The 18363-nt window shown below is 52.6% G+C and overlaps 1 protein-coding gene across 1 annotated transcript in view; it reads left to right on the top strand.

Annotated features, from left to right (window-relative positions):
- The first annotated feature begins 1997 nt into the window (after positions 1–1997).
- TESC (tescalcin) overlaps positions 1998–18363 on the top strand; it is a 46958-nt gene continuing 30592 nt past the window's right edge. Inside the window, exon 1 of the mRNA XM_021698638.1 lies at positions 1998–2153. Within this exon, the coding sequence (XP_021554313.1) occupies positions 2096–2153 (58 nt within the window). The 5' untranslated portion in view covers positions 1998–2095. The remainder of the gene's footprint in view (positions 2154–18363) is intronic.

The raw sequence follows: 18363 nt of genomic DNA on the forward strand, positions 1-18363 counted from the left end.
CCTCTTCGCGATCACCGAGGGGCAGAGCAGAGCCATGTGCACCCCCCCCCCACGGCCCCAGAGCACAGCCCCAGGGCTTTCTTCCCTACCTACCTGCACTGTCTCTAGCTCTGGGAGCAGCTAGGCTAAGGGGGAGGGGGTGCCATCCCGAACATGCTATTTTCAATCTCTTCGGCAGCAAGCCCCATCATTTAATCCTTGGATAATTTAATATAATAAAATTCCAGGAACTGGTGTTTTACATCAAAATAAAATTGTGTCCAGCAGTGGTGGGTCATTCCCAAGGGGCCCGAACCCCTTTCCTGACCCTGAGGTCAATCTGGGTATCGTGATTCCTTCTGCCTTGAAATGCAAGCTCTGGGTCCAGTTAACTCAGACCAGCTGATGCCCCACAGCCCGCACTTCCCCAGCTTGGCTACCTCAGCCCTGCCCAAGGAGGCTTTTGAAATGCAGATTCCAGGGACGCCTGGGTGGCTCAGTCAGTTAAGCATCTGCCTTTCGCTCAGGGATCCAAGCCCCACATCTGGGTTCCTTGCTCAGCAGGGAGCCTGCATCTCCCTCTCCCCCCTACTCCCCCTGCTTGTGCTCTCTCTCTCTGACAAATAAATAAATAAAATCTTTAAAAAAAAAGACATGCAGATTCCAGGTGCTGCTCCCACTCTTTCAAAGCCAACAGAGTGTAATGGGCAGCTGGACTTGCCACCAGGAGGGGGGGCTCATTCTGCAGCTCTGGCTGGGTTCAGGATTCCCCCCCACTCCCCCCACCAGGAGGTTCTCTAGTCTATAGGTATGGGCAGTTGGTTCTCAGCGCCCCGTCCCCAGTGCCCTGTGAAACTCATGTACGTGGGCCCACCTAGGTCTTTGTGAACACCAAAGGACCCATGTCCACCCCGCCCCCAGCCCTGTCACAGAGCCTGGCACCCAGGACGTTACACTGAATACAGGCCAAACATGGATGGCCGCATCACAAGGCACTGTGGAGCGCAGTGGTCTGGCCTTGAAACCAGAAGATGTTGACTTTGAATTTCTGCCCTGGCTGTGTGACCTTTCTGAGAATCAGTTCCTCCCTTGTAAAATGGACAGGATTCCAAAGCAATTGCTTTGTGCAGTGTCCCATGGCAGGCCCTTCTGATGGACAGCTCATTAACTATTATTGTCCTCATTTTAAGTAGAAGGAATCATGGTCAAACAGGTGGCAGGATGGGCCAGGGTCATCCAGCCTGACCACAGAATCCAATTCCTTAAGCCAACTTAAGGCAAACTTCTTCCAGGAGGCTTGGGGAACTACCTGCATTACATTCTCTGGGCGGTTTGAAAGGCAGCCTCCTGGGCCCTGCCTGAGCCAGAATGGGGATGGGGGGGCAGGGCCAGGAAGCTGCCTGCTCCTCAAGCTCGGAAAACTCCCGCACCCCAAGCTCCTGGGCTGCGCCACTAGGATGGGCCGCTCTGGCACGTGGTGTGTCCCCTTCATCAAGGTGCTGGGAGGGGCCGAGGGGCTTTCCTGGAATGAGCCAAGCGAAGCACCTTGTGCGCATTTAAGGTGGATTACCATTGTTATATTACCTTCATTGCTGTTCACCAGAGAGCTAATTAATGCTGGCTATATTTCTTCACTGTCCCAGGTGAGTTTCCCTTCTGAGATCTGGGAGGATGTGTGATGGAACCGGGGTGGGGGTGGATATGGAACCTCCCCGGGGTCCGCCCACCTACACCCCAACTCTGTTCACACCTGACTCTTTCCAAAGCCGGCAGGGGTGCGGAGGCGGGGAGGCGCGAGGAGCACGGCCGCTGCACGGGGGGGGGGGGGGCGGGGGGAGGGAACCTTGGTGGTGGGCATCTAGGTCCCGCACTCCCTTCCACGCCTCCCCGCCTTTTCTGGCCCGGGCCGAGCGCTCCCCCATCCCCGCAGTGCGCGAAACCGGCGCGCGCTAGGACCGCGGCGCGCCGCCCTCCGCCGCTATAAGAGGCCGCGCTCGCGCCCCACGCGGAACCCGCGGCTCAGACCCGTCCCCGGCGTCCCGACCCGCGCTGGACCCGAGGCCAGACCGGCCGCTGCGCAGCCGACGCCAGCCCGGGGGCCCCCGCCGCAGGCACCATGGGCGCTGCCCACTCGGCGTCCGAGGAGGTGCGGGAGCTCGTGGGCAAGACCGGCTGTGAGTATCCCGCGGGGACACGGGCGGAACCGCCGGCCGGCTGGCTCGGGGCTCCCAGCCCACGGCCGCCCGCCGGGCTCCGCGCCGCCGCGCTGTGTGACCTTGGGCTAGTAGCTGGCCCTCTCTGCGCCTCAGTCTCCCCCTCCTGCAAATGGGTTCCCGCCGGCCACTTTGCCGGCTGCGGCGAGGAGCTCCGCGGCGATGCTGAGTAAGTGCCGCGGCCGCTCAGCCTCGGCGCCCGCGGAGTTGGCAGGGAACCCCCGGGCCTGGGGGACTGCGGACCCGGGAGGGAAGCAGGGCCCGGCTCCCCCAGGGCAGGGCTGGCGTCCCGGCTCGGAGGGCGAGAGCCCGGGCCGCCCAGCCGGTGTGCGCGCTCCGCACCTGAAAGTCGTTCGGGTTCGCGAGGCGCAGGGGCCGGAAAGTTTTGAAGTCGGCGGGACCTGGGTGGCAGCCGGGCTCGGGCATTCCCCGGCCTTGTGACTTCGGGCGGCCGAGCCCGTCCCCCTGCGCCTCTCTTCGTCCTCCCATCTGTAAAGTGGGTTCATCGGGTCCACTTCCCCGGGTAGCGGGTGGCGCCCGCGGAGCACTTGGCTGGAGCCCGACGACCTTCCTCGAGCTCGCCCGGACTCCTGGGACCTGCATCCGGCCCGAGGCTGGGCGCACGGAACGGCCGCGCCGCGGGGCCGACCTGGACGCAGGGAAGTGACGGTGGTGGCGTTTGTCCTCCCCAGTCCAGCCGGGCTGGGAACTTGACCCTGGCCTCTGACCCTGGGCTGGGAGCTTGACCCTGGGCTCTGACCTCGGGGTGCCGGGTTCTGTTACCGGCTGTGGAGGGGTGTGTGGACCAAAGACGGAGGGAGACCAGGTGAGGGGGAAACTGGACAGGCGCCGTATGAATCCTGCCACTTCCTGGCTGTGTGACCTTGGGCTAGTCACTTCATCGCTCGGTTTCCCTCTCTAGAATGGAAGTTCTCCTAGTACCTGCTAGATGATTAAGAAACGGGAGCGCGGATGTTATTTCAAGGAAGGACCTGGCTGGCTCCTGGCACCTGCTTTGAGTTTAGGGCAGCCAGCCAGGTCCATAATTGATCACCTGGGTGGGGGTGGGGAATGACCCAACCACTTGTGCCAAGGCTGAAAGGCGACCCCTGCTGACTCCTAATCTAAACACTTCTGTCCAGGAGAATTGGGTGAAAATTACAGAAAGCACCTCAATACCTGGTCTGGGTGCGTGGGTGTGTGTATACACTCGTGCATCACATACACACGTGTTATGTTTTACCATGTGCAATCACAGAATTATCTGCGACTGGAGGGGAAAAAAAACTAGTATATATAAATGGAACACTTAAAAAAAAAAAAGTGATAAGAGCATATATTTGTAATTGCTTTGTTTGCATCAAGGACCCTGGAAGGATCCACAAGGAATTAAGAAGAGTGAATACTTGCAGACTGGGTGGAAGGGACGAAGAGGGACTGAGGTTTCACTGTAGATTTTTTTTTTATAGTTTCATTTTGAACCATGTGTGAATATAAAAGTTTTGAGTCCAGTTTAACCCCAAGGCTCACGTGAGAAAGGAGGTAGGGTTCCCCTCCTCCTTTCTTGGATTTCCCCTGGTTCTGTTAGTTGAGCTCTTGTTGCCTTGTGTCTGCACTGGTGGAAGTCAGGGCTCTCTGTAGCTGGGATTTCTGCCAGCAGGGTGGCAGCCCCCCACACAGGCAGTCGGGGGGAATTCGGTCTGGTGGTGAGTTTGACAGGTGCTGGGACCTCGGAGCATGCTGGGAATCATGTCCCGTTTCCTGGGTCCGGTCTCCCGTGGGGAAGACGGATGCTGAGTGTTCCCCCTGTAGCCTTCCTACAAGTGGCTGATGGGGCTTCCCTTCTAGCTGCCTGGGATTCCAGTTTCATACCCCAAAGGAGGGGAGGGAGATGGGGCCGGGGGCGCATCAGGAAAGGGGCTGTGAGGTCGGACCAGAGGGGAGAATGAACGCCTTCAGTTCTTGGAACTTTAAATAGGAGGAAAGTTTCCCCCTTGTCCTCTGAAAGGGGCTGGCACAGTCTGGGCATTTTAACCCATTCGGCAAGTATTGATGGACCGAGGACTTGGGGATTTAGAGGTGACCCTAAGAGGCTGACGTTCCTGAGGGGAGACACACAGTGGTGTGAGAGTCAGGGGAAGGGCAGGGAAATACTTCTTTAGGGAGGACTGGGAGAGCTTCTCTGAGGAGGCGAAAATGGGGAACAGAAGCTCCAATAAGAAGGAACCAGCTCCACAAAGATCAGTGGAAAGTGCAGTTTGGGGCAGATGGAATGGTAAATGCAAAGGCCCTGTGGTGGGAAGACTTTGAGGACAATAAATGAGAATAGTATGGGATGCTGATGCAGCCAGAGTCAGGGCTCAGCTGGTGGGGGGAGCCTGATTTAAAGGATCTTGCTGGGTAGGTGGCTTTGGGCAAGTGTTCAGTAGTACTGGCCATGTTTTTAAACCCATTTGTAGGTGTCCATCACTCTAAACCACAGCGAAGAGTTAAAGCTTGGCCCACTGCTTCCTAGCTGCGTGACCTTAAACAAGTCATTTTACTTCTGAGAGCCAGTGTCCCCATCTGGATCCTCGGGTGGTTATACGGATTGAGTAAGATGATATACATACACATATGTGAGGTTCTTGGCTTGGCATGGGAACGTCCGCTCCCAGGATCCTGCTCCTGCAAGAATCCTTGGGAAACATTCAGCCTAAGGCACACTCAGCCAAGGAACAGACTGTGTTGCTGGGTTCCCCCTGCCTCTTTGCGGACCAAGATGGTCCCTAATTTGAAGAGTCAGCCTGGTCCCTTCCTGAGGGCTCCCTCTGGAAATGATGAGCAGGATGGTGGTGATGGACGTCATTCCTTGAGCACCAGGCTCTGTGCCGAACACTCGGCATGCACTCTGGTGGAATCTTCATAATAACCCTCCGTGGAAGGCGGCAATATGGCCATTTTACAGATAAGGAAACTGAGGCTTGGAGGGGTAAAGCAACTTGCAGCCCCACAGGTCACTAAGTGGGGGAGTAGGGGATCAGAGGATCCCCAAGTCCATTTCCTGCCAGCACCGTGCCTTCACTGCAATTGGGAGTTGCCTCTCCGATTTCTAGGAATGCAGAAGGGTAGGAACAGCCTGCACATCTATTTTTCTCACTTCTGGGCCTTTGTGCAAGCCACTCCCTCTGCCTGGAGAACTCTTCAATTGACTGTCCGTAATTCGGGGTTTACGTAAGGGGATGCTTCTGTAACCAGCAGCCAGGTTAAGATTGCAAACATTTTCTCTTAGCCCTGTCTGTTCAGGAAGCCCGCGCTCTTCCTCATTCGGGGCTCGGCTCCCCATCCTGCCTACTCTCCGTCCGGCCTTTGAGGGTTAACGCGCGTCCTTGAGACTCCCGAGGCCCCTGCGTTCCCTCCCATAGTAGCACACACCACCCCCTGTTAGAGCTGTCCACTCTGTCACCTGCCACCCCCTCGAAACTTGGAGCTTCCTGAGAGCAGGGAGAAGGTGGCTTGTTCCCCTTGGTGTGTGTGCGTGATACTCACAACACAGGCGTTCATGCTGACCAGGTGGGGACCCCAGAGACTGTATAGCCCATGGAGTATTGCCTAGGAGCGTTGTGTCCAGGAGACACCCCTAGTGCCACCCCACCAGCCCCCTGTGGCTGCGCCAGCCCCCCCTGGCACCAGGAGATGCATCCTGTGGGCTTCAGCACTGAGCCAGCCCCACCAAAAATAGGCCTGAGCACAAGCTTGCCCACGCAGGGCATCCTCAGAACTGCACGCCCACCTCCCCTTGCCTGTGAGAGTCTCATTGATTGATTTAAAACATAAAAAAGTCTTCCCAAACATCTTCTCCGAGCCAAGAAGGCGGACTACCTAGAACGTTAAAATTCACATTGAACACCCGAGCTGGCCTTTCAGCAGGAACGGAGTGGAGCCCAGCATGTGTCTCGAGGTGTGAAGTGGACCCCCCCCCCCCACAGGAAGACCGGCCCCTTGGGGTCACTCACCGAAGCCTGCTCCCCTTCACCACCTTGAGCTGGCCTGGAGGTGGCCATTTCCTGCCTCCCCCACCCGTGCCTGCTCCCGGGGCTGGAAAGGAAATAATAAGTGGAGGATTCTGGGAAAGGTGGAGGGTCTATTTTTTCCTCAGGCTCCAAAACAGCTCCACAGGCCTATCCATGTAGATGCCAAGAAGCTGCCAGAAGGAAGAAGAAAAAACAATGTCCCAGATCTGGAGTTCAGACCTCCTAATGGTGACAGCGAGTGTTTACCAGGCGCCTGTCATTTGCCAAACACGGAGCTGAGCTGCGCAGTTTATCCGCAGCTGCTCATGCAACTCCCCCAGGAGCACCGTGGATTCCCAGTTTTCCGGTGAGGACACGGAAGCTCGGGAGCTCAGGAGAGCATGCCACTTGTCCGGGGCCACAGGCTGCCGAGAAGTAGAACTGGGATTCAGTTTCTGGTGTGATCCCCAGACCTCCTCACTGGGGAGGGAACCGGAGGCCTGGGTGGCACCCCATTTTCTGTTGGGCTCTCGCCATTGGCCACTACTCGGCGGTTATAAAGTCCTCGAGTGGCCCCAGACCACAGCCTTGGCCTATTCGCCATGTGCCATGTTCTCTTTGGGTACCCAGGTGGGCCAGATACCTTCCCTGCCCTCCAGGAGCTCCGGGGGTGCGGGCACACTGGCTGGTACTGCTGAGCTCCTTGTGTCCCCCACTGAGGCACATAAAGCTAAGTGGCCAGTAAAGTTTGCCCTGTTCCCTTTGTGTTTCCTCTGGGTAGACTATGGCTTTTATCCTGGGGTCCTTGGGCAATCTCTAAGCCCCAGGAAATAGGGTGCACAATTGTGTCTGTGTCGCTCTGGGGGTGGGGAGGGAGCTCATTCCCCCAGGGCGCTTCAGGTTCTCAAAAACAGTGAAGATGGATTCCATTGTATGTAAATCGTACCTTAATACAAAAATAATTAAAAACAATTTTTTTTTAAAGATTTTTATTTATTTGAAAGAGAATGAGATAGGGAGCATGAGAGGGGGGAGGGTCAGAGGCAGAAGCAGGCTCCCTGCTGAGCAGGGAGCCCGATGCGGGACTCGATCCCGGGACTCCAGGATCATGACCTGAGCCGAAGGCAGTCACCCAACCAACTGAGCCACCCAGGCGCCCCCCATTTTTTTTTTTTTTTTTTTAAGGAAAAATGAAAAACTGTCTCCCGGGCAGGGAAGAATAAGGGTGACTGTGAGGCCTGGGGAGGGTAGGTTCCCCTCAGGCTGAGCTCTCAGCGGGGCGGGCTGGGGAGAAATGGTCTGGCGGTGTGGGCATAGTGGCCGAGACCATGGAAAGGAGGCTCTGTGGCCCCAGCCTTCCGGGGTACCCAGAAACCTCCACCCCTAAATCCCTGGGTGCTCACAGTGTGGAAAAGTGTAGGCTGCTTTGGAAAGCTTTTGAAAGGGCCGAGTGGCAAGTGGACTTCATTGCTGGGCGCCCAGAAACACCCTTGTTTTGACCCATGCTGATATTTTGTACTCTGGCTGGGCCAGGACATCTCACCATTGTAGCATATTGTTGCCAATTTACAGATGAGAAAACTGAGGCCCAGACATTTGAAGGGACTGCTCAGGGTCACTACCTTGAGTGTGGAAACCAAATTCAAAACTGCCTTTCCCAGGTGACCCAGACCCCACGCAATGTAGACTGAGACAAAGGGTCTGTATATCTGGGAGACGCAACACTGTTACCCTGTGACCTCATTAATAGGGTCCCACACACTTGTTTACGAAGTTGGAAAGGGGAGAATTAGACCCCGAGGCAGATAGGCTTGGTATCGTGTTATGGAAAGTTCTAGAATTGTGAGCTGCGCCCACGGAGGGCAAACTCGGTGATGGGCAGTGTGAGGGGAGCCAGGGGCTCTGGGAGGAAGAGCAAGAACGTGCAGCCCCCTCTGTTTACTGAAAGTAATTGGCAGTCCGCTCCAAGACGTCCTAACTTGCGAATTAGTCGTGATCAGATCCCTTATGCGTCTTTCTTCCTCATCCCACCCCCAGCCCCACACTGGCAGGATATTTTTTTGTGAGTTGATGGCCCCCAGAATGCAGCCCAGAGTGTAATCAATGCTCAGACATGCCGTACGGACCGAACACCTCGAGTGTTGATAAGATGCCTTTCCTCTGGCAAAGTGCTTCAGTATTTGCTATCTCAAGCCAAGGGAATAAGGTGTTTTTGGCTCAGGAGCGCCCACCACTTTGGGGAGATCAGGCAGGGCCCCCTAGTGCCCATGCTGGTGGTACCAGGCGAGGAGGGGGCAGGAGGGAGGTGCCTGGGCCTGCGAGCCATCCTGTCTCCTGTTGCAACTTTATTAATTCATAAAGCCAGAAGGTCGAGTGGGTGATCTCCGCTGGTGGTGGCAGCCACCGTAAGCGTGAGGACAAAAAGGCCCTTTGTTGTCCCAGCGGCGTGACCTTTGTGGATGGGCAGGCTGTCAGAAGTGGGTCTTCCGCTCCCTAGGAGGTGAGAAGGCTCCTTGAGGTCTCCGGGATCAGGTGACTCCGGAGGGTGGGCAGGTGGCCAGCAGGAGACCTCACTATTGGCACGGCCGAGTCCTACCTAGACCGTGGTGGAGAGAGAGAGTGGCTACCGTGAATGGCTTTCCCGGCACGCTGAGGTTGGAAGGGGCTTCCCTTTCTCCTGAGCGCTCATGCCGGGGTCCCAGTGGTCAATCCCAAGTGAGCACCCAGCACTCAGCGTACTTCACCCACCTGGTGTTCCCAGGGGCTCTCTAGTCTTGTCCTCCCCTGCATACCCCAAGACTGCAGCCAGGGTCTACATGGACATACACTGCCCTGCTACCCACCCCCCACCATGGCCTTTACCAGCAGATAGTAAAGACTTGAACTGTAGACCACCTTTTAGTCTCTGGGCAACCACCTTGGCCGGCACACCTCCGTTTTCTCATCTGTCGAATGGGAATGTGTCACAGCGCTATTGTGAGGATTAAGTGAGCATCTTAGTAAAGCTCTTGACACACTGTAAGTGTTCAGTAGTTGTTGGCAAGTACTAATAATTTTGATTAGAAACCTTACAGAAGCTGGCTACCTTTCTCCCTTTTAAGGGCAGTCTCTAACTTTACTAATTCCTTCCTTTTTTTTTTTTTTTTTGACATGGCTGCCATCTTTGACATGCCTGATGTTTATCTTTCCCTCGTGCTGATGATCAGGGACCTTAACATGCTTTAGTTTGTGTCACTCTCTAGTATTTTTTTCTACATTTTTAGAACCTAATCATTGGTTTTATTATTGTTTTATGCAGACCCTGTTCTTGTAAAAGTTTTTCCTTATAGGTTTCATTTTCTTACATGATACACCTTTCCATAGATTTTTCAACGAATCTCTGTGAGTTGTCAGCTTTGTCTGAAAATGTCTAGATTTTGCCAGTTGATCATTTGGCTGGGTATAAAATTCTTCTTCTCTCAGCACTTTGGTTTTGGTCTCTTGTTGCTGTTGAGAAGTCAGCTCTTTTGTCTAATTGATATTTTTTGGTAAAAGTCTGCTTTTGTACCTCTTTTTTTTTTTTTTTAACTGCAGTGTGTCTAGGTGTGGATTTGTTTTATTTATCCTGCCTGGGAATGGTTTATGCTGCTTCATTCTAAAGAAGGCTTGTGAGGGCACCTGGGTGGCTCAGTCGTTAAGCGTCTGCCTTCGGCTCAGGTCATGATCCCAGGATCCTGGGATCGAGCCCCGCATCGGGCTCCTTGCTCCGCGGGAAGCCTGTGTCTCCCTCTCCCACTTCCCCGCTTGTGTTCCCTCTCTCGCTGTGTCTCTCTCTGTCAAATAAATAAATAAAAAATCCTTAAAAAAAAAAAAAAAGAAGGCTTGTGTCTTATATTATGAACGTGTTCTTTCCCCTATCCCACTTATCTTTTTCTTCTTCAGTAATTCCTGTTAGAAATAGATAGGGTCATAGGGGCGCCTGGGTGGCTCAGTTGGTTAAGCGACTGCCTTCGGCTCAGGTCATGATCCTGGAGTCCCGGGATCGAGTCCCGCATCGGGCTCCCTGCTCAGCAGGGAGTCTGCTTCTCCCTCTGACCCTCCTCCCTCTCATGCTCTCTGTCTCTCATTCTCTCTCTCTCAAATAAATAAAAATAAAATCTTTAAAAAAAAAAAAAATAGATGGGGTCATGTCATTCTATCCTGAATGCCTCTTTACCTCTCTTTCGTATTTTCTATTATTTATTGCTCTTTGCTGTCTTTGGGGTCATTTCCTTAGGTCCATCTTCCAATTCACTAATTCTCTCTTTAGGTGTTAGTCTTTTTTTTTTTAAAGATTTTTATTTATTTGTCAGAGAGCGAGCACAAGCAGGAGGAGCAGCAGAGGGAGAGGGAGAAGCAGACTCCCCGTGGAGCAGGGAGCCCGATGTGGGACTCGATCCCAGGACCCTGGGATCATGACCTGAGCCGAAGGCAGACGCTTAATAACTGAGCCACCCAGGCATCCCTAGGTGTTACAGTCTTGCTGCCCCTTAAGTTTTTAAATTTTGATGACTTTTACTTTATTTTTTTTAAAGATTTTTTAAAAGATTTTATTTATTTGACAGCACAAGCAGAGGGAGTAGCAGGCAGAGGGAGAAGCAGGCTTCCTGCTGAGCAAGGAGCCTGATGCAGGACTCGATCCCAGGACCCTGGGATTATGACCTGACCTGAAGGCAGACACTCGACTGAGCCACCCAGGCACCCCTTATTTTATTTTTTTTTTAAGATTTGTTTATTTTATTTTATTTATTTATTTATTTTTTTTAAAGATTTTATTTATTTGAGAGACAGAGAATGAGAGACAGAGAGCACGAGAGGGAAGGGGATCAGAGGGAGAAGCAGACCCCCCGCTGAGCAGGGAGCCCGATGCGGGACTCGATCCCAGGACTCCAGGATCATGACCTGAGCTGAAGGCAGTCGCTTAACCAACTGAGCCACCCAGGCGCCCAAGATTTGTTTATTTTAGAGAGAGCGGGCAAATGAGCGGTGGGGAGGGGCAGAGGGGGAGAGAGTCTTAAGCAGATTCCACGCTGAGTGCAGAGCCTGATGTGGAGCTCGATCTCACAACCCTGAGATCGAGACATGAGCTGAAACCAAGAGTTGGACACTTAACTGACTGCACCACCCAGATGCCCCCCCGATGACATAAAAAAAAATTTTATAAGTTCTGTATGGTTTTTAGATTCACTGCTTTTGTCATAGAATAGTGTTCTTCCATTATGTGTAATGACTTAACATTTACTCTATAGTCTCTTCCGTTTCACCCCCTTGGGGTGCCATTCCTTTTTAAAAATTTTTTTAAGTAAATTCTACCCCCAACATGGGTCAAACTCATGACCCTGAGATTGAGTCAGATGCTCTACTGATGGAGCCAGGCACCCCCCCCAATGTTTTTATTTTAAAAAATTTATTGGGGTGCCTGAGTGGCTCAGTTGTTGGATGTCTGCCTTCAGCTCGGGTCCTGATCCCAGGGTTCTGGAATCGAGCCCCGCATTGTGCTTCCTGCTCGGTGGAAGGCCTGCTTCTCCCTCTCCTACTCTCCCTGCTGTGTTCCCTCTCTCGCTGTCTCTGTCAAATAAATAAAATCTTTAAAAAAAAAAATTTATTAAAGTGTAGTTGATCATTAATTTCAGATATGCAACATAGTGATTTGCCAACACTACTCTGTGCTCACCAGGATAAGTGTAGTTACCATTTGTCACCATCCAGTGTTACTACAATCTTATTGTCTCTGTTCCCCATGCTGTACCTTCCATCTCTGAGACTTTGCTTTTCTCCTTTTTTTTTTTTTTTTTTTAAGATTTTATTTACTTGGTCAGAAAGAGCACAAGCAGAGTGGCAGGCAGAGGGAGAAGCAGGCTCCCCGCTGAGCAGAGAGCCTGATGCCAGACTTGATCCCAGGGCCCTGGGTTCATGACCTGAGCTCAAGGCAGATGCTTAACCTTAGACTGAGCCACCCAGGTGTCCCTGAATTCATTTATTTATTTTTTAAAAAGATTTTATTTATTTATTTGACAGAGACAGAGAGGGAACACAAGCAGGGGGAGTGGGAGAGGGAGAAGCAGGCTTCCCGCTGAGCAGGGAGCCAGATGCGGGGCTCGATCCCAGGACCCTGGGGTCATGACCTGAGCCGAAGGCAGACGCTTAACGACTGAGCCACCCAGGCGCCCGAATTCATTTATTCTAATAGCTTTTGGTGGACTGTTTAGGGTTTTCTATATATAGTATCATGTCTGCAAATAGTGACAGCTTTATTTCTTCCTTATCAATTTGGGTGCCTTGTATTTGTCTGATTGCTGCAGCTAGACTTTCAGTACTATGTTGAATAAAAGTGGTGAGAAAGGAAAACTTGTGGTGTTCCTGATCTCAGAGGAAAAGTTCTCAGGTTTTCATCATTGAGTATGATGTTAGCTGTGGGCTCTCCAAATATGGACTTCATTATGTTCGGTTATATTCCCTCTAAATCCACTTTGTTGCGAGTTTGAATCATGAATGGGTATTTTGTCAGATGGGCAGGATGCTTTTTTGTCAGATGCTTTTTCTGCATCTGTTGATATGATCATATGCCCTTTATCTTTTCTCTTGTTAGTGTGATGTATCACTTTGATTGATTTGCAAATATAGAAACACCCTTGCATCCCCAGAACAAATCCCACTTGATCGTGGTGGTGGTAACAAATTTAAAACAAGAAGGGTTCTGTTCCTTTTGTTAGTTGTGTTTGTTGATTCTCCCTTATGGTGGTTCATTTGTTCGTGTGGTTTGGTTTTTGATTATGAGCTCATGTTTGATTGGGCTGTCTCCCCTGGTTTTCACATCTTTCTGGGACTGTCTTCAGCTCCAGATTTATGCTGAGGCCAAACTAAGTGGAGAAGGACTTACCAAAAATACCTCTCCTGTGAGAGTCCCTGGGTTATAGAAGCACCTCACACAGTGCTTTGCATTTATTGTGCTAAGTCCCTGAGAACGGTCACTGGTCTAGAAACACTTTTTACATTAAGTCCTCAATTTGACTTTCCTGTACCAGAGAGGATTGGTGTTTTCACCTGTGCATGGCACACGTGTGGTGTTTAGATTCATCACAGAGGCTTCACCCCTTTCTTCTGGGCCCGGCCACCTCCTTAGCAGAGTCCACTTCCTTGTTGACTCTCTGAGACAGTAGGGAGTATTTTCTCTAGCCTGTCTTACATGGGGAAGCGGTCTTTTATGCTTCAGCTTTTTATTTTTATTTTTTTTTTAAGTAGGCTCCACACCCAGCGTGGAGCCCAGCACGGGGCTTGAACTCACGGCCCTGAGAACAAGACCTGAGCTGAGATCAAGAGTCGGACGCTCTTGGGGCGCCTGGGTGGCTCAGTCGTTAAGCGTCTGCCTTCGGCTCGGGTCATGATCCCGGGGTCCTGGGATCGAGTCCTGTATCGGGCTCCCTGCTCGGGGGGAAGCCTGCTTCTCCCTCTCCCACTCCCCCTGCTTGTGTTCCCTCTCTCACTGTGTCTCTGTCAAATAAATAAAATCTTAAAAAAAAAAAAAAAAAATTGTCAGACGCTCCACTGACTGAGCCACCCAGGTGGCCCTCTGCTTCAGCTTTGGATAGGAGTCTCACTTCTCGCTTACATAGAACCAAGGCCATTTCTGATGCTGGGCCACCTCAGCAGCATCTGGCACTCCTGCCCTGCTGGGTGTGCATTCCCTCCTTGGTTCTGGCCTTGCCAGGCCTCCCTCCCTTGCAGGGTTAATGGCGTAAGGGAGGTTTTTCTTCTTTTATCCAGTGTTTCAGGTGTCTCTAGTGCAATGGGGAGTCTGTGTTCATTCCATGTAGCAGGAACTGGACTTCTTTACCTAGTAAGCCTTCCTACTTTTGGTAAGCCTCTCTCTCCTTGATGTGGCCCAGTCTAAATCTGGAGCTGAAGATAGTTCTGGAATGATGTGAAAACCAGTTCCTTAGATGCTCCCAAAGACGCCCACTCTTCACATCTCTGCTGATTAGCTAGCTCCCTCTCCCCAGCCCCTTCCCCATCTTTAGCCTTTTTATGAAAATGGAGACCTCGTTGTCTCTTTAGTGACATGAATGCTATGTGTTCTTTGTCCCCACTCATCCTCTCTTGGGGTGCATAGCCCGAGCGTGGGGTTGTATTAAAATAGATTTTAGAGCCCCAGACCCAGGTTCAAACCCCAGTTCTGCCGCTCATCTCAGCAAATGACTCAATCTCTCCACGACTCGGGTTTATCTGTAAGGTGGGTGTGATAAGTGCCCTCTGAGGCAGGCCCTGGATGAGGGTGAAATAAGATGATGTGCACCAAGCATTCGGCTTAGTTCCTGCCTCCGAGGAAATGCTACCACATGGCAGTGAGTATCGCTGCTATAAGGCAAATGGCGAAGAACAGAGCAGAGCTGTGGGAAGGTGAGCGTCGATGAGCAAAGCACAGACTGTGATTTGAGAGTCATGCCCACCCACTCTGTTCCAAGTTGTCTCGTTGCTCATGAGAAGGAGGATCTTTTCTAAAGTCAAGTCACTTCATTCTGTCTCCGCTTTAGCTCCAGTCTTGAGAGTTGGAGGATTTATTCCATGTGGGACAAAAACCCTTGAGAGACCCCCCACCCCCACCCCTGGGACCTGAGCTTAAAATTAAGGCCATCACCATGCTGGCCAGGGCCCGGTGCAGCTCCTGCCCAGAATCCCGTGGATCTTGCTCTTACAGACTGGGTTGAAGTTTGCGTGTCAAGGGCTCAAAGGTGCTGGATAAAAGGCCGCAGTTAACCTTCTTGTCATTTCTTCTGCTTCAGAGACTAGAATTGGGTATGATCGTTTCCTTTCAAGGCCGAGGGCACCCAAGTGCATCTTTGGTGTCTTTAAAAATCCCGGCTGCGAGGTGTGCTCTGTGACGTGTGCAGGCTGAGCGAGGGGTGCAGGTGAAGGAGAGAAGCAGGGCATCTGGGCACCAGGAAGCGTCTTCGGGGCGATGGGCAGGCGTGTGAGGGTGGGTCCCTTCCAGGCTGTGGAGGCTCTCTCTCGGCTCTCCCTGTCCTCCCTCCGGAGGCCCAGGATTAGTCACTGCTTTGGCTGTAGCCCCAGGCAGCATGCAAAGTGCCTCTTCCTTCCCTCCCTCCCAAGCCAAGCTGAGCGGGGAGCCAGCCGAGGAGCCTAGTAGGTACCACAAGGTTCTTATTTCAGGGTCCTCACGATCGCTCTTGGGGCAACTCTGGTGTCTCAGCTCCTCCTGCCAGGTCCAGTGCAAGATGTATGTGATGTTTTTATTGGGGAGCAATTCACATAACCTATAATTTACCATTTTCGAGTATACTGGTCATGGGCATTAAGTGCACCCACGGCATTGGGCAGCCGTCACCACGATCCAGTTCCAGGACAACATCGCCCCCGAAAGAAACTTCAGGCCCATTAGCTGCTCCTGAAATCCACCCCCCACCCCCACCGCGGCCCCTGGCAACCGCAAACCTACTTTCTGTCCCTATGGGTTCGCGGATTTCGGAAGCTTCGTGTAAATGGCAGCACGCAGCCTTGCACGTCCGGCTGCTTCCACGAGGCATCGTGTCTTCGAGGTCAGCCGTGAGCTAGCAGGGGTCTGTGCTGCCTGCCTGCCCGTGGCAGCATCGTGTGCCCTCTGCTCACCGGCTGATGGACGTTTGGGTGTTCCTACCTTTTGGCCCTTGTGCATCGTGTGCATGTGATTTTGATTGTTTTCCGGGGTGTGAACAGCCCTTTATTACCTCCGCGTTACGGGGCGGGGGGGGGGGGTAGGGGGTGGGGAGGCGGCGGCCTCAGGGGGCGGTTTAGTAGGACGTGGAGCCGGGGACTGAGCCAGCAGCCGCTGGCAGCGATGTCATTAGCCCACCTTTCTGTCTGACCCGGCTCACCTCTGTGTTCTGGGACTTCGGCCGATGATGCTGGGCTTCCGGCCAGTCTGCCAGGACACGGCGAGCAGGAGAGCTTCGGGGGCCCCGGAAGCTGCTCGGTGTCCTGGGGCCCACGGCAGGTGGCACTGCTGGGGGAGAGGGAGAGGCAGGGGGGAGCCCCTGGGGAGCCCCTGGAGAGCGCAGGAGCAGACTTCCAGCTGCCCCTGCTCCTTGCAACCGCATTTTGAGCATGTGCCCCCCATTGCTCCCCCTGTGGGCCTCTCAGTGGGTCCCCTGAGTCCTACCCTTTGCATCCACCCTCCATTCTGTCACCAGGCACATGGGATCTTGTTGTCCCCGACCTTAGCATCCTCTGTGAACTCGGGGTGAAGTCTAAATGCCTTAGCTCAGTGTGTGCGACCGCCATTACCTCCCCTTGCTCCCCTGTCCTTCGCTTGCCTTCCACCTGTGCGGAAAAACCCGGGGCTTCCTGAGCTCTTCCCACTCTGCTTCTGCCAGCCCTGCCCTCCCCGACCTCACCCTTGCCTTCAGCATCCCATAAGGCATTGCCTCCCACCCCGTCTCTGTGGACTGGAAGCCTCTCTCCTACCCTGGTGCTCCTTGGCAGGCCGATAACCACGTTTACTATCCTGGATCCCAGCGAGGTGACGCCCGTTTCCAAGCACTGAGGGCTCTGCCTTTTATGTCTGCACCCCAAGCAGCTAGCAGGTGCCAAGCGAAGCAGAGGTGCTCCGTAAATGTCTCTTAGTGAGTGACGGAGCATCTGTCAGAGGGCTGAGTGACCCGGGCGAGCCTCCCCCTCCCCTGCGAGCCAGCATGGACTCAGGAAGGGGCAGGTGATAGTTTATGTGCCCTTTGTCACCGGACTTGGGGCCCTGGAAATAAAGGCTCAAGTAGTCTGGGTCACCCCATAATGGATGTGCTGAAGGCTGATATTCCATTTCTTCTTGAGTCAGATGAGGGAGGTCGGGCCTCATGGGGGGATTTCACGCCCCTTTCTCTGCCCCCTCCCCCATCTCCTGCCTCCTCATCCTTGGGGGTTGTCTCTGACCTCCTGGTCTGTGTGACCCTCCACCTGCCTGGTGACCCCTTGCTCAGCACAGCGAGGCTGTGAGCTGGTCCCTACCACCTGACAGGACCAGGCAGAGACCCCAGATCCATTACATCACTCCTCATCTCTCCCTACCCCAAACCCCGGAACTCCCTTAATCTGCTTTCTGTGGCTAGATTTGCTGATTCCGGACATTTGATATAAAAGGAATCCTACGATACGTGACCTGGGCCTGGTTTCTTTCTTTAGCATCATGTATTCAAGGCTCATCTGTTGGAGCATGTATCAGTGCTTTGTTCCATTAGGACCGAATCCCATTCCGCTGGACGGATGAGTGAACCCTGTGAATTACAGAAAAGTTAAAGGACAGATAAGCAAAAATAAGAGACAAGAGGAAGAGAGGAATTTCCGGTAATTCCACCACTTGGAAGCAATGTACTCTTTTGTTGTGTGTCTTTTCCTGTGGTCTCCTGTGCACACATGTATGTCATTATGAGCTTTCATATACATGAGATCTTGTGGCCTGTTGGTTTTTCCCTGTAGTGATATCCCATGAACGTTCTATGTTCTGAATTTTATTTTATACATATATGTATTTTTAAGTAAGCTCCATGCCCAGCGTGGAACCCAACACGGGGCTCGAACTCACGACCGTGAGATCATGACCTGAGCTGAGATCGAGTCGGATGCTTAACCAACGGAGCCACCGAGGCGCCCCTCTAACTATTTTAAACATGTCTTTGAAGGTTGTGTAGTATTCTGTCTTCAGGACTCACCAGGATTTATTTCAACCAGTTTCTCTGTGGCTCACCATTTCCCCAGGCGTTTACTGTTTTAATAGGCAGTGATGAGGACTCAGACCTGTTTATCTCCGTACACTTGTCTGAGTTCCTCGGCTTTTGTTCCTCGGGATCAAGTTGCTGGTTGAAAGCCCAGATACCAGCACTGTCCAGTACAAATACAGTGCAAGGTGGAATAATGCAAAATTTTTTTAGAAGCTGTGTCTGTAAGGTAATTCTACATTTTCTAGCAGCCATGTTTTAAAAAAGAAACCGATGAGGTTAACTTTAATATTTTACTTACCCTATTTCGTCTAAAATATTTCAGTGTATGACCAATATAAAAATTGAGACTCTCTGTTTGCATTGTTTTTTGTACTAAGTCTTTGGAAGCTGGTGTGTATTATACGACTCCCTGGACCCGCCACCTTGCAAGGGCTTAGTGGCCGCATGTGCCTAGTG

This window comes from Neomonachus schauinslandi, chromosome 14 (genome assembly GCF_002201575.2).
Source record: "Neomonachus schauinslandi chromosome 14, ASM220157v2, whole genome shotgun sequence".
NCBI lineage: Eukaryota > Metazoa > Chordata > Mammalia > Carnivora > Phocidae > Neomonachus > Neomonachus schauinslandi.